The 24,669-nt window shown below is 50.6% G+C and overlaps 1 protein-coding gene and 1 long non-coding RNA gene across 2 annotated transcripts; one reads left to right on the top strand and one right to left on the bottom strand.

Annotated features, from left to right (window-relative positions):
* Window positions 1-973: 973 nt before the first annotated feature.
* NPR1 (natriuretic peptide receptor 1) lies at window positions 974-14,800 on the top strand. The gene is made up of 22 exons (XM_010954031.3): window positions 974-2,315; window positions 3,002-3,201; window positions 3,647-3,760; window positions 4,182-4,317; window positions 4,794-4,885; window positions 5,633-5,768; window positions 6,003-6,087; window positions 6,901-7,021; window positions 7,501-7,575; window positions 7,737-7,814; window positions 8,212-8,316; window positions 8,577-8,648; window positions 8,769-8,925; window positions 9,210-9,365; window positions 9,594-9,762; window positions 10,493-10,639; window positions 10,725-10,848; window positions 10,992-11,060; window positions 11,347-11,521; window positions 11,778-11,876; window positions 13,577-13,668; window positions 13,819-14,800. Exons 1-22 carry the CDS (start codon window positions 1,583-1,585, stop codon window positions 13,879-13,881), a joined length of 3,198 nt encoding a protein of 1,065 aa, XP_010952333.3. The 5' UTR covers window positions 974-1,582; the 3' UTR covers window positions 13,882-14,800.
* A 3,172-nt stretch (window positions 14,801-17,972) lies between these two features.
* On the bottom strand, window positions 17,973-20,490 carry LOC141574313 (uncharacterized). The gene is made up of 4 exons (XR_012501211.1): window positions 20,361-20,490; window positions 19,599-19,690; window positions 19,345-19,457; window positions 17,973-19,147 (listed from the first exon to the last, which is right to left on the bottom strand). It is a non-coding gene; the product is annotated as an uncharacterized LOC141574313 (long non-coding RNA).
* Window positions 20,491-24,669: the final 4,179 nt, after the last annotated feature.

Consider the following 24,669-nt stretch of genomic DNA (forward strand, 5'->3'; position numbering starts at 1 on the left):
TATATAAAATCATCTTTACGCCCTCAGCATCTGGCCTGTGCTTGACGGGTACTAGGTCCTCTGGGACTCTTTGCTGTATTAAAGAAGTTTACTAATCTTTGGTCCTGCCTAGGTACAGGAGAGGTTGGCAGCGCAATATCGTCAATGACTCCAGCTGACCATTAGAGGGCAGACTAATTTCACCGGCTGTCCGGCCAGCAGCCCAGCCGTCAAGGACCCCAAAACCCTCTCCCCAATTTTAGTCTCCAACGGGTCATTTCCAACACCGTGCCCCACCGCTCCCACAAATCCCATTCTTAATAATCCTCCTCAACACAAAGCAAACACACACGCCGGGAGCGGCCCTGAGGTCACACCTTTTTAACCCCTCCAGCCACCTACAAGCTCTCCCTCTTACTTCCTACAACCTTCTGAGAACTAAAGAGTTAACTCCGCCCTTCCACCTAATGCTTTTCCTCGCTAATCCGCTCAATCTGAAAGCTAGGGGTGGGTGAGACCCTAGACGGACTGGTCACGGGGACCCTGGATTCATCTACTTTTAACACCTTTTTCAGAAACCGTCACCGTCCTGCCCCACCCCCAGACACACATCCACAAACTCACACCTTTTCCTGCCAAGATCCCAAACCAGCACCTCTTTCTCTCTTCCTCAGACGGAACCAGGTAGGAGGAGAGGGACAAGGTGGGACGCAAGAGGCCCTCGGTTGCTCCCACACACATCTCTGTTTAATTACCTTCCCATCTCGGCGAGTGAGCCCCTTCAAGCGGGTGCCGCTTCTCGGAGGAGGAAGGCATTTGGCCACCGAGAAGTAGTTAGAGGGTCTAATGGGAAGCGCACGGAATGGGGGGCGCGGGAGGGCCCGCGATTTCAGGGCGGGGAGGAAGGAGTTAAAGATGCAGGATTGGCAATACGGTCTGGGAGTCTGGGAGGGGAAGCGGCGGGGAGGGAGGGTTCGGAGCTTGGCTTGGGTCCTCCCCAGTCTGCGCCGGACAGCAGGAGACTTGGGCCGGCCGGACGCCCCTTCTGGCACACTCCCTGGGCCAGGCGCTCACGCACACATACAAACACTCACACTGCCCTTTCCCTCCCTCGCGCGCTCTTCCATCCTTCTCCGAGCGCTCACTCGCGCTCCCTTTTTCTAATACATACGCGCGCACATTCACTCTCTCTCTCTCTCTCTCTCTCTCTCTCTCTCTCTCTCTCTCTCTCTCTCTCTCTCACACACACACACACACACACACACGCGCGCGCGCGCGCGCGCGCTCTCACTCACACTCACACACACACACACTCACACACACACGCTCTCACACTCGGGTCCCGTCGGCCCCGGCGCTCTCCTCGCACCCACCTGCTCCGCAGCGCCCTCGGCGGGCGCACCCCTCGGTCGCGCGCCCTTGGCGCTCCCGGCGCGGACAGTCTCAGCCAGAGGGGGCAGCGTGCCCTGGGGGTGAGAGCCCCCGCCCCTCTCCTCCTCCCTCCCACTGGGACGCTCCCCGTGCCCAGGACCCGCCGCTGAGCCGGAGGGGACCGAGGAGGCCATGGTGGGAGAGCTCGCTCGCCGCGGTGCCCGCTGAGGCCATGCCGCGCCCCGGGCGCCCCTCCGGCGCCCGCTTGCGCCTGCTGCTGCTCCTGCCGCCTTTGCTGCTGCTCCTGCCGCCTTTGCTGCTGCTCCCGGGCAGCTACGCGGGCAACCTGACAGTGGCCGTGGTGCTGCCGTTGGCCAACACTTCGTACCCGTGGTCTTGGGCGCGCGTGGGACCCGCAGTGGAGCTGGCCCTGGCCCGGGTGAAGGCGCGCCCGGACTTGCTGCCGGGCTGGACAGTCCGCACGGTGCTGGGGAGCAGCGAGAGCGCGCTGGGCGTCTGCTCCGACACCGCCGCGCCCCTCGCCGCGGTGGACCTCAAGTGGGAGCACAACCCGGCGGTGTTCCTGGGCCCGGGCTGCGTGTACGCCGCCGCGCCTGTGGGCCGCTTCACCGCGCACTGGCGGGTGCCGCTGCTGACCGCTGGCGCCCCGGCGCTGGGCTTCGGGGCCAAGGACGAGTACGCGCTGACCACCCGTGCGGGGCCCAGCCACGCCAAACTGGGCGATTTCGTGGCGGCGCTGCACCGACGGCTGGGCTGGGAGCGCCAGGCGCTCGTGCTCTACGCCTACCAGCCCGGCGACGACCAGTCCTGCTTCTTCGTCGTGGAGGGGCTGTACATGCGGGTCCGCGACCGCCTCAACATCACCGTGGACCACCTGGAGTTCGCCGAGGGCGACCGCGACCACTACACCATGCTGCTGCGGACCGTGCGGCGCAAAGGCCGAGGTGAGCGGCGGGCACAGCCGTCCCGCCGCTTTGCCCCCGGGCCTTCTCCGGGATGTCCTCTCTCGTCTCCGGGCCAGACTTCTCCTTGAGGCCCCTCATTGCTCTCTCAGCCTCCTCCGCCCTTTCCACCTCTTGAGTTTCTATTTCTCTCTCCACCTCGCCACCCCTCTTCTCGTTCCTACTCTCTCCTCTCTTCTCACCGCCCCACTCCCAACCTTCTTCCCACAGGTTCCTCCCGAGTTAACAGGAGGGAGAAAATGCCTCTAGGCATCTTGGCACTTAGTTGGCCCCCGGCTTAGTTCCTATCCCTTTTCTCTCCTCCATTTTCCATCTCTTCCCAACAGCATTCTCCCCTCCTCCATCTTCCCTTCTCGTTGCTCCCACACACAGTGCTCCCTCCCCTCTTGCAGTCCCCTCTCCAGCTGACCGTCCTCTGCTCTCCACTCTCCTGACCTCACCTTCCCCACTTTAAGCTCCACAATTCCGGCTCTCCCTATCTGTGCCCCTTTGTCCTTCCTCCTTCTCCCTCCCTTCTCCATCTCTCTCCTGCCGAAGCCTAGCCTGAGCCAGGAGTTCCGCTTAACTACGCAGGGTCTCTGAACATCCTCCCCTGGGTGACCCCGTGTCTGTTCCAGCTTCCCACTCCCTGAAACCTAGGCTTCTCTCTGACCCCTCTTCCTCCCCAGTTATCTACATCTGCAGCTACCCAGATACCTTCAGAACCCTGATGCTTCTGGCCCTGGAAGCTGGCTTGAGTGGGGAGGAGTATGTTTTCTTCCACCTGGACCTCTTCGGGCAAAGCCTGCAAGGTGGACATGGCCTTGCTCCCCGCAGGCCCTGGGAGAGAGGGGATGGGCAGGATGTCAGTGCCCACCAGGCCTTTCAGGTGGGTGTCCAGGTTGGAAGCCAAGGCTGTGGGACTCTGGGCTGGTGGCACATTGTTTCTGGGTCCTGGGTCCTGGGTCCCTCAGTGTCTGAAATGGTTCTAGAAAAGAGGTTCTTGATGCTCATAGGGAGCCAGGTGGCGAAGGGCAGGCGGCTAAGATGAGAGGGTGTACAGAGGGCCAGGGGACTTCAGAGCCAGGAGGCTAAAAACATGCATGGATGTGCTTGAGGTGGGAGGATATTCAAGTCCCACAGACCATCAGGACTTGGAGAAGCCATCCCAGTGAATCCCCTGCTTTGAAGGAGGCAGCACCTCATGAAGGACATAGGGTCCCATTTGACCTTGAGCTAAGGCAAGATGCAGCTCTGGGAGGTGGGCACTCAGGGTACCGGGAGGACTGGAGTCAGCACCCATCTCTCCCCTCTCCAACGATCCCCTTCCTCAGGCTGCCAAAATCATTACATATAAAGAGCCGGATAATCCTGAGTACCTGGAATTCTTGCTGAAGTTAAAACACGTGGCCCGTGAGCAGTTCAACTTCACCATGGACGATGGCCTGGTAGGAGCTGGTCCTGGGACCCTCCATCATAGACCTCCAGCCCCTACTTCACCACCCGCTGCCAGTCTCCACCCTGCTCGCCCAGCCATCCCTGTATTCCCAGGTCTCCCATTCTTTCCCTTCACATTGTTCCCGTATCTCTCTTGATGATGGAGGGGGACACTGAAAGTTGTTCAACTTCTGAAACTCACATCCTTATCAGTAAAATGAGGCTGATACGTCCTGCCCTATCTGCCTATCCGGATTCAGAAGCAGTGATACATGCAGAGGCATCTTATAAGTAGTAAAATCTCTTTGTCGTGTGAGGGTGTTTTCTCCCACCCTCTTCCACGTTCCCAGTGCCTCCCACCCCTCCCCCACAGTGCCTCACTCTGTGCCCTTCATCCATCCCACCCCAGCCCAGCTCTGCTTGCCCCTGCAGGTGAACACCATCCCAGCATCCTTCCACGACGGGCTCCTGCTGTATGTCCAGGCAGTGACAGAGACTTTAGCACATGGGGGAGCTGTCACCGATGGGGAGGGCATCACTCAGCGGATGTGGAACCGAAGTTTCCAAGGTCAGGACCTGGAGGTGGCAGGAATGGGCCACCTTGGGGGTGTCCCAGGCAGGAGGCCATAAGAAGCCTCTAGCCCTGCAGCGCAGGCAGTCACTCACCCACGCCAGTCTCTTCCTCTCTTCTATAAGGAACCTCTGCAGCTTCCTTTGGACATCTTTCCTGTCTCCCTAGTTCCATCAAGAAGTCCTCCTAGGCTATGGGGGTATAGTTCAGTGGTAGGGCATGTGCTTAGCATGCGTGAGGTCCTGGGTTCAATCCCCAGTACCTCCATTAAATAAATAAATCTAATTATCCCCCCTCCCCCCAAAAAAGAATTCCTCCTAAGTGCACAACCCCTGTCTGGGTTACACACATACATAAAATACATGTATGTATATGGAGGGCAAGACAGAGAAGATCAAAAGATGGAGATGAAGTGCAGGGTTCCTGAACTTTCACTCTCTCAAAACACAGCTATGTTTCTCCGTACCCCCCAGGTGTGACAGGATACCTGAAAATGGACAGCAATGGTGATCGGGAGACTGACTTCTCCCTCTGGGATATGGATCCCGAGACTGGAGCCTTCAGGGTAAGGCTGTGCCCCCCCAGAAAACAGTGCCAACTGGTAATGACATCTCCACCTCCCATGTGTCCTGCAGCCCAGCCAGGGCATCTGTTTACTCTGTAGTCACCCTGCCATGCTTGGTCACTTACGGAGAGCCCTGGCCAATCTGGGCGAGGAACCAGGATGATAGGGACTCATAGGCATTACCCTTGGGGAACCTCGTGTCTAAGGAGGGAGCACAGCCCTGCCCTGTGGAAGATTTGTGTCTCTGAAGGTAGGCAGGATCTGCCCCAGCAGAGACAGGCTGACTCAGGGCCATGATAAATGCACATTGTACAGCTCCATAAGTGCATCTAGGAACAGAAGGAGATTGAAGCCACAGGCATCAGGGAGCAGATCATCCAGGAAGGCTTCCTGGAGGAGGAGTACATGGATTAGCCCTTGGAATGTGGACTGAGAACACTGCCTTTTTCTATATTATATGTGCTTCGATCCAAGATTACAAACTCCCTGAATGTAAGGCTGTGATTCTGTCCTGAGTTTTCTTTAGAAAGCCCTTGCATCATCTTCAAGTTTGTCTACTCTGGGGCACCCTTGGGGCATGAGTGTGAGGCTCTCTGTACCCAGTCACAGCAGGGGCTCAGTGCACAGTTGACACCCACACACAGTCCCTGGCAGTAGAGACGGAGTAGGTGGGAGGCAGGACTGATCCACTGGACAAGAGGCCTCACCAATGGCCCTTGCTCATCCACCACTCCTGCCCTCCGACAGGTTGTTCTGAACTTCAATGGGACTTCCCAAGAGCTGCTGACCATGTCAGGGTGCAAACTACACTGGCCCCTGGGATACCCACCTCCTGATGTCCCCAAATGTGGCTTTGACAACGAGGACCCAGCCTGCAATCAAGGTGACTGCCCCTTGCTTTTTGGGCCTCCATTCTGGAGACATCACACCCTTCCTGCTTAGGGAATCAAATAGGTGCTTCTTTCCCACACTGAGGGTTTCCTGGAGAGATTCCTGCCTTTTTCTTCCCTTCATCCATCATCTGAGTTCACTGATTGACTATTAGAAGGTTCTCCATCCTGCTGTTTAATGTCTAACCAAAAATCTCTCTTGCTGTAACTCGGACTCTCCCCTGCAGACCACTTTTCCACCCTGGAAGTGTTGGCTTTGGTAGGCAGCCTCTCCCTGCTCAGCATTCTGATCATCTCCTTCTTCATCTACAGGTGAGCTGGGGTTGAGGCCGGTCGGTGATTGAGGCTGGGAGACCTGGAGAACCAATAGCAGAGGAGGTGGCAGGGGCCCAGATGGAAGAGAGCAGGGCGAAGAGACAGCACAGCAAGGCCGAGGAAGATGGGGGAGAAAAGAGGACACCAGGAAGAGAGAAGGAGGAGATGACAGGGAGGATCTGGGGGATCCAGAAGGGGCAGAGCAGTTGGGGGGGTGGCATCATAGGGGTGTGGATTGTAGCCTGAGGCTGGTTTATCCTCCCTTCCTGCTCACGAAGACCAGATGGGCAGCAGTGGTTCAGCACCTGTGGGACTGGATTTTAACTGAGCGGGGATGATGGCTCTGCTGTGTACTGGCTGCTGAACCCCTGAACCCAGAGTGGAGGAGAGAGATAAGGAAGCTTCATTCCTGCCTTCCAGTGGGTAGCTGGAAAATGCAGGAAAAGTTAACAGAGGGAAGCAAGACAGGAGGGAAGAAAATAAATGCTAGTCAAGCATTTACTGTGTGCCAGCCATCTCCACATGACATTTCTTTTCATTCTTATAACAATGCTTTGAAATAAATAATTTCCAAATGAGGATGTTTGGGTGTGAGAACATAAGACTCAGAGAAGTGAAGTGACTACCCCAAGGTCGCCAGTGAGGCAGAATTTCACCCAAGACTCCTGACTCTCAGGCGAGAGGGTGTAATTCCCTCATCCATCTCTTAGCACCTGCCATGATCCCAGGGCATTGAGCAGGGGCTGCTGAGCACCCCTGCCTTGCGTCAGGGGCTCAGACTGGAGCTCAGATGCAGGTTTCATGCCCCAGGAAGATGCAGCTGGAAAAGGAACTGGCCTCAGAGCTGTGGCGCGTGCGCTGGGAGGACCTGCAGCCCAGCAGTCTTGAGAGGCACCTCCGGAGTGCCGGCAGCCGGCTGACCCTGAGTGGGGTAAGAACTCCAGGACTGGGGGTAAGCGGGCAGAGCTGGGTACGGGTGTGGGCGCAGTGCTTGATGGGTAGGGTAGAGAGCAGGGTTCTAGTCCCAGTTCTGCCTTCATTTGCTGTGTGACCTTGGGCAAGTTACATTCCCTCTCTGAGACTACTTCAGGTGTTAATTACATCGATGAGCCTCCCTCACAAGACTCTTTCAAAGGTCAGAGATAGCATATGTGAACATACATTTTTAAAAAGGAGAATAATATACTCACAGATATAGAAAACACACATATGGTTACCAAAGGGGGAAGGGGGAGGGATAAATTAGGAGTTTGGGATTAACAGATAAACACTACTATATGTGAAATAGACAAATAAGGACCTACTGTATGACATGGGGAACTATATTCAATATCTTGTAATAACCTTTAATGGAAAAGAAATCTGAAAGGCCCATGGGCTGACCATCCCTCCTGCACTTCCTCCCTTCAGAGGGGCTCCAATTATGGCTCCCTGATGACCACAGAGGGCCAGTTCCAAATCTTTGCCAAGACAGCGTATTATAAGGTGAGTCTGGGGAAAGACCACTGGTCCTCAGGACTGGGGCAGGGCAGTGCTCTGATGGGGGACTGGGGAGGGTCACAGGGGCCAGGGTGGGCTGTCAGGAGGGGTGGAGTTCCCAGTGCTGGGCCATCTCCTCACAGTGACCATCTTCATTCCTTGCCCAGGGTAACCTTGTGGCTGTGAAACGTGTGAACCGTAAACGCATTGAGCTGACGCGGGAAGTCCTGTTTGAGCTGAAGCATGTAATGTCGGGGAGCGAGGCAGTGGCCTGGGGGAGAATCTGGGGACACGGGGGAGGTTGGCCAACAGAACTGGTATGGAGGGACCACAGGGTGTCCTAGGAAAGGGTGGGCACCGCAGCCCTGGGATGGGCCGTTGCGTGTTGTGGGAGCAAGTGGGGAGAAAGAGATACTGGAGACATCATAGGAGGTGGGGGGCTTAGGAAGCAGAGGGAGTGGGGAGCAGATTCCGGGGGGAAGTTTCTTTAGAACATGAGTGGGAATCAGCAGGGAATGTTCTAGAATGTCTGCAGAGAATGAATAGGGACTTAAGAAGAGTGAGGGGGTCCCGTGAGGGTGGGGCACAAGTTGACGAGGATTGAGGTCTCTATCAGGCTCTGATGCTGGCTCTCACCTGCAGATGCGGGATGTGCAGAATGAACACCTGACCAGGTTTGTGGGGGCCTGCACTGACCCCCCCAACATCTGTATCCTCACAGAGTACTGTCCCCGTGGGAGCCTGCAGGTGAGGGGACAAGGGGATGTCAAGAAACCTGGGTGTAGCCCTAGGGCTGCCCCTGACTGGCCATAAGGCCCTTGACAAGCCACTTCCTCTTTCTGACCTTAATTTTCCTCATCTGTAAAATGGGAGTAGGGAAGAGGGTGGTGGCACTAGAGTAAACCCAAAGCTTTGTCCCCTTCTGCCAGCTTATGTCAGTGGGACCCCTGCACTCCTCCTCCTGGGGGCATCTGCAGGGCACAGGACTGACTCTCACTGCCCAGCAGGACATTCTGGAGAATGAGAGCATCACCCTGGACTGGATGTTCCGGTACTCACTCACCAATGACATCGTCAAGGTAGGCCCCAAAGAGCCCACTGGGTGTCGGGGGGAAGGGCCAGGCAGGCTTCTCCCCTAGCCTGGCCATGATTGGAGGTCCCACTCATGCCTGAGACCCCTGCCCCCCCAAATTTCCCAGGGTATGCTGTTCCTACACAATGGGGCCATTTGCTCCCATGGGAACCTCAAGTCATCCAACTGCGTGGTAGATGGGCGCTTCGTGCTCAAGATCACTGACTACGGGCTGGAGAGCTTCAGGGACCCGGAGCCAGAGCAAGGACACACCCTTTATGCCAGTGAGCCCCGCCCTGACTCTGACCCCTAACACTGCCCCCAGCACAGCCTGGTAGGGAGACTGATGCCTGGCCTCTGATGGGCTCAAGCCCACCTTTCCTGACTCCAGGCTCAATTCGTCATCAGTAGAAAGGGGAGGCAAACGGCAGGGTCTCAAGGCCTTCTCCAGCTCCAGCATCCTGTGTGATGTCTCCAGATCAGTCCCAGACACATCCTCTAGGATCTTGTTTCCCCTCACCTAGCTTTGGGGCCCTTCACTCTGTGACTCCTGACCTCTGACCCACAGAAAAGTTGTGGACCGCCCCAGAGCTCCTGCGAATGGCCTCACCCCCTGCCCGGGGCTCCCAGGCTGGTGACGTGTACAGCTTTGGGATCATCCTTCAGGAGATTGCCCTGAGGAGTGGCGTCTTCCATGTGGAAGGTTTGGACCTCAGTCCCAAAGGTGAGAGGACCATGCTCTCCCCTAGTGCCACCATACTCAACCAACCCCCGCCCCAGAGACAGGGGCCCCTGGAAACGCCACCACCTTTTGCTCCACTGCTGCCAGTGACTCTGGCCCAGTTCCCTACAGGGTTCCCCTGCCCTGTGTCCCAGTCCTGGACCACCCATCCCATCCCTCAACAGACCCTAGGCTGACCCCACCCCTCAGCCCCTCTCCCCCACCACACAGAGATCATCGAGCGCGTGACTCGGGGCGAGCAGCCCCCCTTCCGGCCCTCCCTGGCCCTGCAGAGTCACCTGGAGGAACTGGGGCAGCTGATGCAGCGGTGCTGGGCCGAGGACCCGCAGGAGCGGCCACCCTTCCAACAGATTCGCCTGATGCTGCGCAAATTTAATAGGTCACTGGTGTTAGTCCTGCATCCTCCCAGCCGCCTCTACCCACCCACAACTGCCACGAACCCCACGTTTAAGTCTTATTCCTACAGTGGCAGAGCCCTCACACAGTTCCCCCGCACCCAGCCTACTCCAGCACAGACTCACAGCCCCCTTTGTGAACACTGTATGACCCAGCTGTCCCCACAGTCCCCTACCTCTCATAACCCTCTCCCCCACCGGCATCGCCACCCACCTGCCCCTACGCCATCAGCCTTCAGTGGCGTGCAGAGTAAATGGCCTCCGCCTCTTCCCTCCGCCTCTCTGCCCTCCACAGGAGCTCCCATCACACGCTTTGATCTCCCTTCCCTCGTGTGCCCTGTAGGGGCCCTGTCTCTCCAGACACACCCCTCTGCCAGCCTGTGTGCCCTCACTCTGTTCTCAATTGATCCCTGGCCCTTTCTGCCTCCTCCCCCTTCTTCTAACCCACTTGTGTTCAACAAAGATGAACAAAATAGCCAATAAGTCTGAAACGTCACACTTGACCCTGGAGTCTTGGATGAATTGAACTTTCCTCCTACCCTTTTCCCACACCACTCCCATCGTGCTGTGCCCACTACCCTGACCCTCCCCAGGGGCCCCACAGCAATCAGAGGCAGGGTGGGCTGACACTAAGTCGGGGGTGGGTCAGTGCGGGGGAGGGGGGCGTCTTCAGGGCAGCGTGTGCTGCTCCTCTCACCACGTGGCCACCCTCAGGGGGAGCAGCAGCAACATCCTGGACAACCTGCTGTCCCGCATGGAGCAGTACGCCAACAACCTGGAGGAGCTGGTGGAGGAGCGGACCCAGGCCTACCTGGAGGAGAAGCGCAAGGCAGAGGCCCTGCTCTACCAGATTCTGCCTCAGTGAGTGCCCGCGTCCGGTGCTCCCGCAGCCCCTGCCCCAGCCCTACCTCACCTTCTGATCCTGCACCTGTCCCTGACCCCTCAGCTCAGTGGCTGAGCAGCTGAAGCGCGGGGAGACTGTCCAGGCCGAAGCCTTTGACAGCGTGACTATCTACTTCAGTGACATTGTGGGTTTCACAGCCCTGTCAGCGGAGAGCACGCCCATGCAGGTAAGTCAGGGACAGCCACAGTGCCAGAGCAGCCAGGGGTGTGGCTTAGCATCTCCATCCCATAGGCCTGCCTTCTGGGTCAGCTTTTTCCACCAGAGCCCAGGTGAAGTCCTTTACTCCCCACCCCTTCTCTTCTTTTCCAGGTGGTGACCCTGCTCAACGACCTGTACACTTGCTTTGATGCCGTCATAGACAACTTTGATGTATACAAGGTGAGTAAAGATGGGAAGGGACACACAGACGTGGACAGGGTCATGGAAAAGTGTAGGGCAGAATGACATAGAGTCTTAAAAGACAAGACCAAGGGACATGGGCAAGGACAGTGTCACAGGGAGACCCAGGTCGGGCAGAAAAGCCGCGCGGGCTGTGAGGGATGAGCAAACACAGTGGCTAGCAGATGAGGGGACAGGAGGACAGGACACACAGTGTGGAGGCAGCACGGGGAAGAGAAAGTTCCAGGCCTCAGGCCCTGCACCCTCTCGCTGCTGACCTTCACAGGTGGAGACAATCGGTGACGCCTACATGGTGGTGTCGGGGCTCCCGGTGCGGAATGGGAGGCTGCACGCCCCCGAGGTGGCCCGCATGGCCCTGGCGCTGCTGGACGCCGTGCGCTCCTTCCGCATCCGCCACAGGCCCCAGGAGCAGCTGCGCTTGCGCATCGGCATCCACACAGGTGAGGCCGCCCACGGCGCGGGGAGGGGGTTTCCAAAGGCTGGAGACCAGGCCCAGCCCCTCTCCAGCACCCCTCACACCTCCCTCACCACCGGTGCGCATGCGCACACGCACCTGCGTTCCCACGGGCCGCAGATCCCGCCTGCTGCCTCTCCTGGAGCGCCCTAGCCCTGTCCCATAGCGACCCTCCATTCCTCCCGCCTATCTCCCTTAACACCCCTTCCACCCACTCGCTGATGGGCTTCCGCTCCCTCCAGGACCCGTTTGTGCTGGTGTAGTGGGGCTGAAGATGCCCCGTTACTGTCTCTTTGGGGACACAGTCAACACGGCCTCAAGAATGGAGTCTAATGGGGAAGGTATGCTGGGTCCTCTTGGCGGGCTGGGGAGGGCAGGGTCGCTGTAGCTCCTGGCAGCTGGAGCCTATCCAATCCCTGTTCTCTCTCCTCCCAGGCCCCCTCTCATAAGGGTTCAACCTGGCCAGATCACCTCAAATCTAATCAGAGACTCAGGTCCCAGCTGCGCCCTCTTGCCAAATGATTGAAAAGTCTTTCCAGGCCAATGTCCTGCAGTTCTCAGCAGGAATCTTACCTTTAGGGCCCTCTTGGGTGTGGTAACGAGGGCTTCAGAGCAGCCCACTTGGGTGTGCATTTCAGCTCTACAACTGACACAGCTGTGTGTCAATTTGCTACACCTCCCTGACCCTCGGTTTTCCTTGTCTGTAAAATGAGAATTAAATACCTACCTCAGAGGAGTTATTTAAGAAAGCCATGTATCATGACTAGCACATACATGTCATCCAGGTTTTCTGAGCCTCAGCTGTTTATCTGTAAAATGAGGCCTGTCTCAGGGTTGTAAAAACCATAGGCCAAACCCTGGAACACAGTGGGTACCTAATAAATGCTTGTTCCCACCCTTTCCCTTGGGCTTGCTTCCTATTGATCTACCTCCTGCTGTATTCAGCACAATTCAATTCGGTAAACATTCACTGAGCAGCTCCTGAGTCCCAGGCCCTGGAATACTGAGACCACCCAGAGCACAGTTCGCTGGGGAGCCCGTGCAGACCCGTGCAAGCCTCCTGGCAGGAGCAGGGCGACTGGGAGTCCAGAGCGGGTGTGGTTCAGCAGATATTCCCTGGGCGCTGTGCTGGGGGCTGCTGGAGAAGGAGAAAGCTTCTCACTGAGGTCTAGTCCTGAAGGAGCACATTCTCAGAAATGGCTTAACAGCAGAGCAAGGCCTCCGTGATGCAGACCCCAGGAGTGGTAGGGGCGAGGTCAGAGGGAGGTCGGAGAAGGGGTGTGGGGAGGAGTCAGTCAGGAGTCAGGAGGCCTGGGGCCAACCTCAGCAGCTTGGGCAGCTCTCCTCCCCCAGGCCTGGGTCCCCTCAGCCCGAAAATGAGGGTGTTGAGCTAAATAACAAGGATAGCAACTGCTTATATACAGTGCCACCTACATGCTGGATTCTATTTAAATAGACGATGAATAACATTACACGCAATCCTCACGAGGCTTTGAGATGGGTCTTGTCACTATCAGCATTTTGTAGACTAGGAGAGTGAGGCACAGAGCGTTGCTATTACTTCCCCAAGCAAGTGTCCAAGCTGGGATCTGTACCAGGCAGAGCAGGCTCCGACGTCTGAGCTCCTGACCGCTCTGCTCTGCTGTCTGTCTAGAGCCTGGTAACACTCTGAAGTGTGGTCCAGTAGAACTTTCTGCAGTAATGGCAATGTCCTACAATCTGTGCGGTCCAGTATAGCAGCCTCTGTTACAGGGGGCTACGGGTCACGTGAAATGGAGTCGTAAATCTGAGGCACTGCATTTCAAACTGTATTTAGGGAATAGCATGTGACTAGTGGCTATCATGGGGACAGCATGACTCAAGGGTTCTTAGGGAGAGGCCGGTGTGGTGGGACACTACATGGAGGGGGTGGGACTCTGAATTAGGAGGCTTTCTGGGCCAAAGGGAGGAGGGAGAGCATCTTTATACCCCCATGGTCCCTGATCGCCTACTCTCAACTCTTGCATCTCTCACCTCCCTTCTCCTCCCTTCTCCTACCCAGCCCTGAAGATCCACTTGTCTTCTGAGACCAAGGCTGTCCTGGAAGAGTTTGGTGGTTTCGAGCTGGAGCTTCGAGGGGATGTAGAAATGAAGGTATGGAAGGAAGCCCATGCCCTCACTACCCGTGGGGGTCCCAGAGGGGCTTCCCTCCCTCAGACCCCTTCTCAAGCAGCCAAACCCACTCTCATCATTTGGGAAAGTGGGCATGTCACTCCCCACCCCAACCTCCTTTTTTCCCTCCAGGGCAAAGGCAAAGTTCGGACCTACTGGCTCCTGGGGGAGCGGGGGAGTAGCACACGGGGCTGACCTGCCTCCCTCCTGGCCTTTCACACCTCCCTTCCCAGTGCCAGAGGTGACAGATAGGTGCCAGGCCTCAGCCTCGCCCACAGCAGCCCCACCATTGCCAAAGAAGTAGTTTCCACAGTTCAGGTGTGCTGACCTCGGTGGAGACACCAGATATTACCTCTGGAAGAGGACTGGTTTGGGGGAGAACTTGGAGCTCACAGGACTGGACCAGAACTCCCAGTCACGCCCAGCAACACACGTAGGCACACGCACCCGCTCTCCACCCTGACTCAGGCCCAGCCAGGCTGGGGTGTGGATTCCTGGGTCCCCCTGCCCTTCCCTGTGCCCTCCTCCTGCAACCTTGCTGCGCTGTGACTTTTATGAGGAGGGGGAAGAGCCCCCAAGGGGGAACAGGAAAGGACTCTAGGTGAATCTAGGGGGCAAGAGGAGTCCACACCTGGGCCGAGCCCACAGGGGCCGCAAACAACCCCTGTGCCCTACTGCCCAACAGTGCACAGGGGACAAGGGGCAGGCACAGGGGCTGTGGGCCTGTAGGCCTTGATTCTCCTGTGAATGGAGACCATTAAAATCTTTATTCCAGTGAGAGTGTCTTTTCTTGAGGGAGAGAGGGTTGCCAGAAAACAGCTATATTCTCCACCCTCTACTTCAAACAAGACATGTTTCTCAAGGTGGGAACGCAGTATCTGAAAAAGGCGCGGTTCCCCTTCCAGTCTGAGGAGTGAAACAGCGTAAGGATTATTCCAGCCAGGCCAACGCTGTTGTTGGTCTCAGGACCACAGCCACCCCCTTAAGAATTACTGAGGGCCCCCAAGAGCTTTTGTTTCTGTGGGTGACAGCTATCAACATATTCTGTATTAGAAATTAAAACAAATCTTTATTACTCACTTAAAGTAACTATAATAAACCCCTCACATGGTAATCTTTTGCTGCTTTATAAAGGACTTTCTTAAGAGAAACTGACTTTTTGGAAGACTACCAGGTCTAGTTTGGTGCTACTGCCTTGATTTATGCTAAGACACTAGCAGGTTTACCCCCATTGTTTTTGCACCATCAGTGTAAATATCAACACAGTCAATAAGGCAAATAATCCATCAGCAGGATTATAAAAATCCGTTTGACCTCATCCATCCCCTGAAAGGATCTTGGAGACTCACCAAATCCGTGGACCGCAATTTGAGAACTGCTGTGTTACCCAATGCCCAGCATGCAGTAGGAATATAATGAGTGTGGACTGAATGGAGAGTCCTGGCATCTACCCCAGGAGGCCTGGGAGCCAAGAAGGAGGGTTTGGGTGGGGACACATGGATCCCTTTTTACCGCAATTGAAATTTGGGAATTGTCCACCTGCCCGTGCACTCCCATGGTGTAGACAAACACGAGAGATGGTTTACAGAATAACTCTCAGTTGGGCTAAGGGCCCTCCTTTCCCTGCTCCAGCCACCCACCCCACCCCCTTCCTGAGCAGGCAGGCAGGAATGCGAATGCGGGGGAGAGGTGGCTGCAGCTTCACCTCCCCCATGGGGAAAGAAAGTGCCAGACATTTCTTCAGTACCATCCATCAAGTGCCGACAGGCCCCTCCTCCGACCTCCCCAAGCGTCTTCCTGGAGTCCACACCCAGTGGGACTGGAGGTCTGCCTTCAAGACAGTGCTCCCGAGACACCAGTGGTGGTCTTGGGTGAAGAAAGGATGATTGTCCTCCGTCTTGTCTAGTGGCTCTTCCTGAGGTCCTCCACCCTTTCTGGCTTCAGTCAGATTTGATTTATTGGGAGTGGGAGCCAACACGGTCAAGTCCTCACCCTCCTCAGCTGGGGAGGAATAGGTCTGGGAAGGCCTGACAGAAGGATGGTTGCCCGGGTAACCACAGCATACCCCACTTCCCGGTGGGCCCTGGTGGCCACGTTGACTCCCAAGCTCCCATTCTTCTTCCCAGGAGTAGTGACAGGCCCAGAAGAGACTGGAGATGCTAAAGAGAACGGTGGGATCTAAGAAGTTGGATCAGGGTGGGGGCTGGGATATCCAGATAGACTGGGGCTTTGGGGAGGGGAGACTGTCAGAGATGAGGTGGGGAAGGTGGGGTGGGGAGCTGATTGACTGAGGAGCCCCAGTAAGACAATTCTAGGAAATTGCCGGTCAGATCCTTCCGGGGCAGCCTGGCTCCACTGCGGGCACTTGGAGGGGAGGGGGCTGGGGGGGAGTGGGCGTGCGGAGAGGCCCAAGGAGTCGATGACTTCAGCAGCTCGAGAACTTTCACTGGAACTGCGGAGATTTCCTTCCGGAGGAAGGGCCCCGAAGCCAGGAAGAACTGGGAAAGCCATTACTGCGGGGAGGTGGGGTGGGGGCGGTCTGAGGGCAGCGGGAGCGCCTCTCCGGCTCGCCCGGGAGACCGGTTTGCGCCAGGACCTCCGCCCACGTGGGAGGGGCTGTCTAGCCTCGCAGAGTTTCCCCGGGCTGTCCTGCGGACTAAGTCTGGGAGGGGTGAGGGGCGACAGGCTTTCCCTGGAGTATGGTTAAGAATAATAACAGTAATCATTGGCATTCAGTTGTGCCTCGTAGTTGACAAAGGCTTTCACACACGTTATCTCATCAGCCCACGTGACACCCTTGGAAGAGGAGGGCGGGGAGTGCAGCTGGAGGTAGGAGGGCCCAGCTGAGGTCCAGCTGTAACTAGGAGGACCCAGTGGAGACGGAACCCCAGCCTAACCAGCCCTGCACAACAAGGCTGGGACTCGGGAAAAAATAGACCTGACAGAGAAAGACAAATGTCCTTCTCCGACCCGCTGTTACATCTACGTCAAACAGCTTGGGTAATCTATTTATTACAGCAGTGCATTTAGCGATCATTATTTTTTTTTAATGATTTATATTTCAGATCCATGGAACCTAATTAGCAGTGGAGGCCAGTTTGCAGCCTGAAAGTCATTTTCTAATTAAATTGCAGGAGCTGTAGAAATATAAAAATAAATAAATTAACCGCAAGAAAATACCTAATGCTGTCCAGGGAGATTGACTCTCACTGGAACACAAGTAAGATTGCAGGCAAGGTGTTTACCACCGAGATGCAGATGAATTTGGTGGGGCACAAAGCAGAGGCGAGGATGCTGGTGAGGAGATGGGGCCATAGGAAGAGGTTAGGGCGGGAACCTGCTTGACTGTAGTGCTAACCTAAGGTTTAGTGAGGCGGCCCAGATAGGAAGCAAAATCCACCTACCCGTTCCGGGTCACACACATTGTACCAGTGAGTAAGTGACTGGGCTGGTTGCTTTTTAAGAACCTACATCTGTTCATCACTGTGGCAACCCTTCTGGGCTTCCTGCAACTATCCCACAGGTATTCTCTTGTCTTTGGCTTTCAGATGCAGACTGCATATGGCATCGCTTGGTTGTTGGTAATGTCCTGTGATCTGGTCAGCTTATCTTGTCTCAGCCCACCAAATGCCCAGCAGGCCAGAATCAGGCCAAAATACTACACAGATCTCAGTATTCAGAAGTGGAGCAGTTTCAAGCCTCTATCAAATGAGAGGCAGCATGGTGCTAGTTAAAGAGACTAACTCAGGATTCAAATCCCAGCTCTGCCACCCATAATCCGTGGAATCTTGGGCAAATTCCTCAACTTCTCTAAGCCTCAGTTTTCTGCTCTTAACACGGGAACGATCATAATAAAACCTACCCCACAGGGTTGCTTGGAGGGTTACATGAGTTGATTTTCCCTGTTGTATCCTTAGAGCACTGACTGGCAGGTAATAAGAACTAGGTAAGTGTTTGCTAATGTCGTTAAGAGTCTGCGTTAGATGAACCATGATGCCATGTGTAGGGCATTCCTGACGTCCAGAGGACAGCTGGCAGTGAGACGCAGCCATGATCAGACCCCTCAATGAGAAGTAAGATCTAAAAATCTTAGAAGAAAAAGTAGAAGTTATGTACTCCAACTTCCTATCCAGGGCTGAAATCCTTTTTAAAATATCTGTGTTCTATTGGAAAACTTTCAGGGACTTGGAACTAAGACCATTCTCTTTTTGAACAGCTGTACTTAGAATATTCTTCCTGACAGAAGATGGAGATATTTCAGTCATCAGAATTCCTTTTGAGGGAACCATATTTGTTGATGGACTAAGGGGTGTACCCCTTCCACTGCCATCTAAGGAAAGCGCACCTTGTTGGTGGAGAGTCCTTTGTTTTGCTGAGCTTAAATATCATCTTCAGTTAAACCCAAAATTCCTTAAGTCATTTATTGTGTTGATGTGGTCATGGCCTAGACTGAATTTGAACTTCAAGGGTTTTTTCCCTATATAGATGCAGTTTTTATTTTTCTCTACTTTCTTCTCTCTTTCTGTTCTTCCTTCCCTTCCTCTCTCCTTTCCCCTTCCCGTCTTTCCCTCTCTTTCACTCTTTTCTTTCTTTCTTTCTTTCTTTCTTTCTTTCTTTCTTTCTTTCTTTCTTTCTTTCTTTCTTTCTTTCTTTCTTTCTTTCTTTCTCTTTCTCTCTCTCTTTCTCTCTCTCTTTCTTCCCTTCCTTCCTTCCTCCTTCCCTCCCTCCTCTCTTTCTTTGTTTTCCTCTGGGTCTTCTAAAAACAAGCCATGCAATTTTTTTTCACATCTCCCAAGAATCACAAAATTTTAAAGCTGGCCAAGCCATCTAATAGAAACTTAAAGAAAAAAAAAAAGACTAATGACTTTATTGTTTTCTAGAAATGACATGCACTCATACAGAGGTGCAGAGAAGAAGTTAAAATCACCCCAAAATCTGCCTTTGAAATAGTTATTGCTAACATTTGATGAACATCATTCCAATGTGAACTAGAAATTGTTTGATGTTGGATATTTAATATCAACTCCCTTTATATTTATAGAAAAGCCAGTCTGCCTCTTGCCTCTTCTGCTGGCCCTGGCACTGCCATTCCTAGCCATGTAAAAGTCTAGTCTCTTCCAACAGCACTGCCTGCCTCCCCACCTCCCCCACCACCTGCCCCCAAATATGACATCTCTAGTTGGGGAAGGGTACAGCTCAGTGGTAGAGCACACGTGCAGGAGGTCCTGGGTCCAATCCCAGTACCTCTACTGAAAAACAAACAAAAGCCATAACATCACAGGTTTCTTTAGAGATTTCTCCAAGGTTCAGCTCTGAGCTCTGTACCATTCTGGGTGAGCTTCTGTGGGTTCATCCTGATTTGTCCACATCCTTTGACAGCCTGCCTCTTGGTCTGGAGCAGAATCATCCAGGTGCAGTCTGAGGAGTGCAGAGAGCAGGCAACCACCACACCTCCTGGCATCTGCCACATAACGGGTGATTATGGAATTTGGCCACACATACCCCTCCCTCCCTCCACCTCCAGTTTTTCTCACATTGCTGCTGTTAATCCAAGTCTCTCCCAACCTCTTCTCTGTTACATTTTAAAGTGAAAAATACCTGTTTTACTAAAGATTTCACATAGGAGATGGGGAAGAGGAGAGAGCACAGTATTTCTACCTAAAAACTCCATTAGACAGGTTTCTTGTCTCCTCAAAGTCCCTCTCCAGCTGGCCCCCAGCCAGGATGGGTCTAGTTTTTGTGGGGCATGAAGTGCATACATTTGGTGGACTCTGTTTAAGAAAAAAAGACAAACTTAAGTATGAAATATTTAATTAGAATGTGAAAATAAGTCACAAGTCACAAATCTAAAATTTCAAAAAATTGGCAAATATTCAAACGTGTCAAAACCTAGAAAAATAACATTAACTTGCCTGGCAGATGTCTGTAATACTGCATCCTTCTGTTCTTGTTGCATATTCTTTGGTTGCCTTTTCATATGACAACGATTTCATAATATCATTTTCTATGGAGGGAACAGAGAGGTAAATTCAGCCTTTCCTCTAGCAAAGTTAAGTGACATTTATTTATTTATTTATTTTTGTGAAATTTATTTTTACTATCAGTAAGTGGGATGCATAAAACACGAAACTTCCTATACAAACTTGTAAAACAAATAATACAAAATTGTACTACTGCTGCAAGTTCATGCCCTGGAGCAGAAGCTCTGATGCTAAAATATAGTTTGCACAATTTCTATCAAAAATGAAAAAAAAAGATATATTTATAATTATATACTACATAACTGAGTATATTCCTGATAGGGAAGGACTTCTGTTTTGACTAGGCATCAATGAAAGTCGAATTCTCCTTTTATAATTTTACACATCTGATGATTGGCAAGATTTTCCATAGGCTAGTTTCTGGCTCTGTGTACTTCAAAACTGGTTTCTCCTCTACTAACCACATGCTTTCAGTGCTCAGCATAAAGGATATGTTCACATCCTATGTTCCAATAGCCTCTGACCCTGTGCCTGTCATAATGCTGGGTGAGTCTGCCTAGTCCATGGCAGAGGACTCCTGAAAGCTATTTCTACACAGAAGTGGTTAGCAACAACTGTGCATGAAGGGGACTGCAAATTATGAAAATATACCCCATTGAACTGAAATGAAATGTATTCTCAACCAAACCTCACCTTAGCCAGATCACCAGAATGCCTCTGGTCTCTCTCCTACTATACAGAAGAAGAGGAAGCCTGCAGAGGGGCACGAGTGGAAAAAAAGTGGTCTCAGCAAATTATAGCTAAAATAGCTCCCTTTTGCAAATGTTACAAACACACATGAGCACGTTGCTAGACCCCCTCCCAGGCCTTGGAAGCAGTCAGTGCAAGTAAGTAGCTCTGAACACTAAGCTTTATCAGTTCCGTATTAAATCTGCCTCTTCTATCTCCAGCCCTTCCCTAAAATTCCCCAGAATCCAGTTCCTAGAGGACCACAGCACCAACCCTTGTTTAATTGAGATGTAACTGACGTATAACATTATATTAGTTTCAGGTGTACAACATGATTCAATACTTGTGTACACTGTGAAACAATCACCACAATAAGTCTGGTTAGCATCCATCACTATACAGAGTTACAATTATTTTTCTTGCGATGAGAACTTTGAAGATCTATTCTCTTAGCAAGTTTCAAATAGGCACTACAGTATCATTTACTATAGTCACCCTGCTGTGCCTTATATCCCCATGACATTTATTTTATAACTGAAAGTTGGTATCTTTTAGCCATTTTGCCATCCCCACCCCCACCTCTGGCAACCACCAATCTGTTCTCCTTATCTATAAATTCAGAGGGTTTTTTTTATTTTTGTTTGTTTTAGAGTCCACATATGCAATTTTGGGCATTTGTCTTTCTCTAATTTATTTCACTTAGCATAATGCCCTCAAGGTCTATCCATGTGGTCTTTTTTTTTAAATTTGCATTCTTCTTTATTGAAGTATAGTCAGTTTACAGTGTCATCCATGTTGTCTTTTTTCTGAATATTTTATTTATTATTGTATTATTTAATTATTTTATTTTGGCAGGGGAGGAGACAATTAGGTTTATTTATTTTTAGAGGAGGAACTGGGGATTGAACCCAGGACCTCATGCATGCTAAGCATGCACTCTACCACTTGAGCTATACTCTCCCCCCATGTGGTCTTAAATGGCAAGATTTCCTTCTTTCTTGTGGCTGAATAATATTCCATTGAATATACATACCACATTTTCTTTATCCATTCATCCATCAATGGAAACTTGGGTTGCTTCCATATCTTGCCTATTGTAAATAATGCTGCATGCATATATTTTCAAGTTAATGTTTTCTTTTCCTTCAGATCAATACCCAGAAGTGGAATTGATGGATCACATGGTAGTCTACCTCTTTTAAAATAAACGAATTGAATTTTAAAGTCAGCAATTACACAGTTCAAGAATAAAATATGTATATAAAGATATGCAATGAAAAGTTTCTTTTGCATCTGCCCTGTTGTCATCTATACCCACATACATATAAGTAAGCACTTCCATTAACTTTCTTTTCGTCCTTACCAGTTTCTTTATGTGAACATGAGCACACACAAATATTTATTATGTTTTCCCCTCTCTTATATAAAAAGTAGCATCTTGCTTAGCTCACTTAATAATGTATCTTGGGACTCTTTCCATTTCAGTTTGGAAAGAGCTTCCTTATTATTTTTGAGCTGCATAGTATTAATTTTGTGGATATTGTCATAATCTATTAACCTAGTTGATGGACGTTTACATGTTTTCAATCTTCTGCTGTTATATATAAGACTGTGATGTTTAACCTCATATCTATACCTCATGTTTCATGCAATGTATCTTCAAGGTAAACTCCTAGAAGTGGGACTGCTGAGCAGAGGGTATATGTGTTTGTAGGTTTTATATCTATTTCAAATTGTCCCTAGATAGGGTTTACCAACCTGCACACCCACCAGCAAAGTGGGTGACTAATAAGTGTAACTAATTCCCTCAAACTTCAACAACTGTTTTCAAACTTTGGAATTTTTGCCAACCCGACAGATGAAAACTAGTGTCTCAGTTTAGCTTCATTTGCTCCATTAAAAATTTTGAGATAAAACATATATATATAGTAAAATGTACAGCTCAAAAAAATTTACCTATGTATGCCATCACCCAAATAAACTGTATAACCATCACCCAAATAAAGATCTGACTCTTCCTAGCACCTCAGAAGCCTCCTTCTTGTCCCTTCCCAATCAGTACCTCTCCCAACCTTCACCCTCTGAGAGTTAATTATTCTCCTATTGGTATAGATAACTTTTAGTATTCTTGAACTTTACATACATGAAATGATAGAATATATACTTAGTGTACCTGCTGTGTCCAGATTCTTTTTTTTTTTAAGAGCACTTTGAGGTCCCAGCAAAGCTGAGGGGAAGGTACGGAGATTCCCTACATACCCTCTGCTCCCACACATTCATAGCCTCCCCCACTATCAACATCCTACACCAGATTTGTACATTTGTAACAACTGATAAACCTACTTTGACACATTATTATCATTCAAAGTCCATAGTTTACCTTGGGGCTCACTCTTGGTGTTGCACACTCTCTGGGTTTGGACTACGATATAATGACATGTGTATCCATCATTATAATAGCATACTGAGCACTTTCACTGCCCTAAACATTTTCTCTGTTCTGCTTATTCATCCCTCCATTCCCTCCACCCACCGGCAACCACTGATCTTTTTATTGTCTGCACAGTTTTGCGTTTTCCAGAATGACATAAAGTTGAAATCATACAGTATGTATGTAGCATTTTCAGAATGGCTTCTTTCACTTCGCAATATGCATTTAAGGTTCCTCCATGTCTTTTCATGGCTTGATACCTCATTTAATTTTGGTGCTGTGTCTGGATTGTTTCCATCAACATTATGTCTGTGAGATGAATTCAATGTTGTGAAAGTAATGGAGTTTGGTTTTTTACCACTATATAGTATTCCATTGTATAAATATATCTGTAATTATTTATCCTTTCTATTGTTGATGGGCGTTTGGATTGCTTCCAGGTTTTTTTTAAGATTTTATTTTTTTTAGAGTAGCTTTAGGTTCACATTGTTTCTGTTGTTTTTTTTTTTTTCTCATCAAACTTTATTTTAATGGGTCTCAAAATTCTGTGACAGGTTTTTCGTCAAGTTGTTTCCATTAAAAAAGTACTGATTTTTAAAATTAATGACTTAAAACTGCCACACACAAAAGAACAAATGGTCCACAAAACATTCTCCTTTCCAAAGGTTTCACGGTGCATTGTTATCATTAACTTGTCTTTTACTATTAAATGTAAATGGCCAATTGAGACAAACAGTCCTCAGATCATTCTTCCACCACTGATTAAGGAGGGTGGCAAGTATTGGGGATAATATTCATTTAGCCTTCTGGGCTTCCTGGGTGGACTTGGTGACCTTGCCAGCTCCATCTGCCTTCTTGTCCACTGCTCTGATGACACCCACAGCAACTGTCTGTCTCATGTCGTGGACAGCAAAATGGCCCAGAGGAGGATAGTCAGAGAAGCTCTCAACACACATGGGCTTGCCAGGAACCACATCAACATTGTTTCTATTTTTTTATTGTAATAAATAATGCTACTATGAAAATTCTTATACATGTCTTTTAGCAGAGACACACACTCATTTCTCTTGGCTATATACTTGGAGTGGAGTTACTGTATCTACCTTTGGTAGATACTATTCAACAGTTTACTAAAGAATTAGTCTAATTTCCACACCATCCAGCAGTGCATCATAGATAGTTCCAATCACTAGACATCCTCACCAACACTTAGTATTGTCAGTCTTTTAAACCTCATAAGTATTTAGTGGTATCTCATAAGGTTTTTTTTTATTTTAAAATTTTGAAGTAATTTTTAATTTACAGAAATGTTGTAAGGAGCATACAAAGAACTTCTATATACCCTTTAACCAGATTTACCAATGAACATTTTACCACACTTTCTTTATCATTCTCTCTCTCTCTCCCTTTCTATCTACCTATCTGTCTGTATATATCTATATATCCATATCTATAATATAAATGGTTAGGATTTTATATATATATATATATATATATATATATATATATATATATATATATATATATATATGTATAAATATATTTATATATTATTTCATATATATTTATCTTACATAACCACTATTTATATGTCAAAATCAGGAAATTTACTTCTATCTAATCTATAGAAGTAAATTAAAATGTTTCTAATTTCTAGTTGTCCCAACAATGTACATTATAGAAAACAGGTTTTTTTTTCTGTCCAGGATCCAGTCTAGGATCACACATTACATTTAGCTGTTATGTGTCCTTGGTATTTTTCAATCTAGAAGAGTTCTGCAGTTTTAAGTCTAAATGACCTTAACATTTTTGGATAGGGTAGTTATTCCATAGAATGTCCCA

Source organism: Camelus bactrianus, chromosome 21 (genome assembly GCF_048773025.1).
Source record: "Camelus bactrianus isolate YW-2024 breed Bactrian camel chromosome 21, ASM4877302v1, whole genome shotgun sequence".
Taxonomy (NCBI): Eukaryota; Metazoa; Chordata; class Mammalia; order Artiodactyla; family Camelidae; genus Camelus; species Camelus bactrianus.

Excerpts from the sequence above, each read along its gene's own strand:
- NPR1 (XM_010954031.3), top strand. The coding sequence starts at position 1,583 with ATGCCGCGCCCCGGGCGCCCCTCCGGCGCCCGCTTGCGCCTGCTGCTG. Across the intron at positions 8,926-9,209 it reads AGGACACACCCTTTATGCCA|AAAAGTTGTGGACCGCCCCA; the intron begins GTGAGCCCCGCC and ends TCTGACCCACAG. Across the intron at positions 10,849-10,991 it reads CGGAGAGCACGCCCATGCAG|GTGGTGACCCTGCTCAACGA; the intron begins GTAAGTCAGGGA and ends CTTCTTTTCCAG.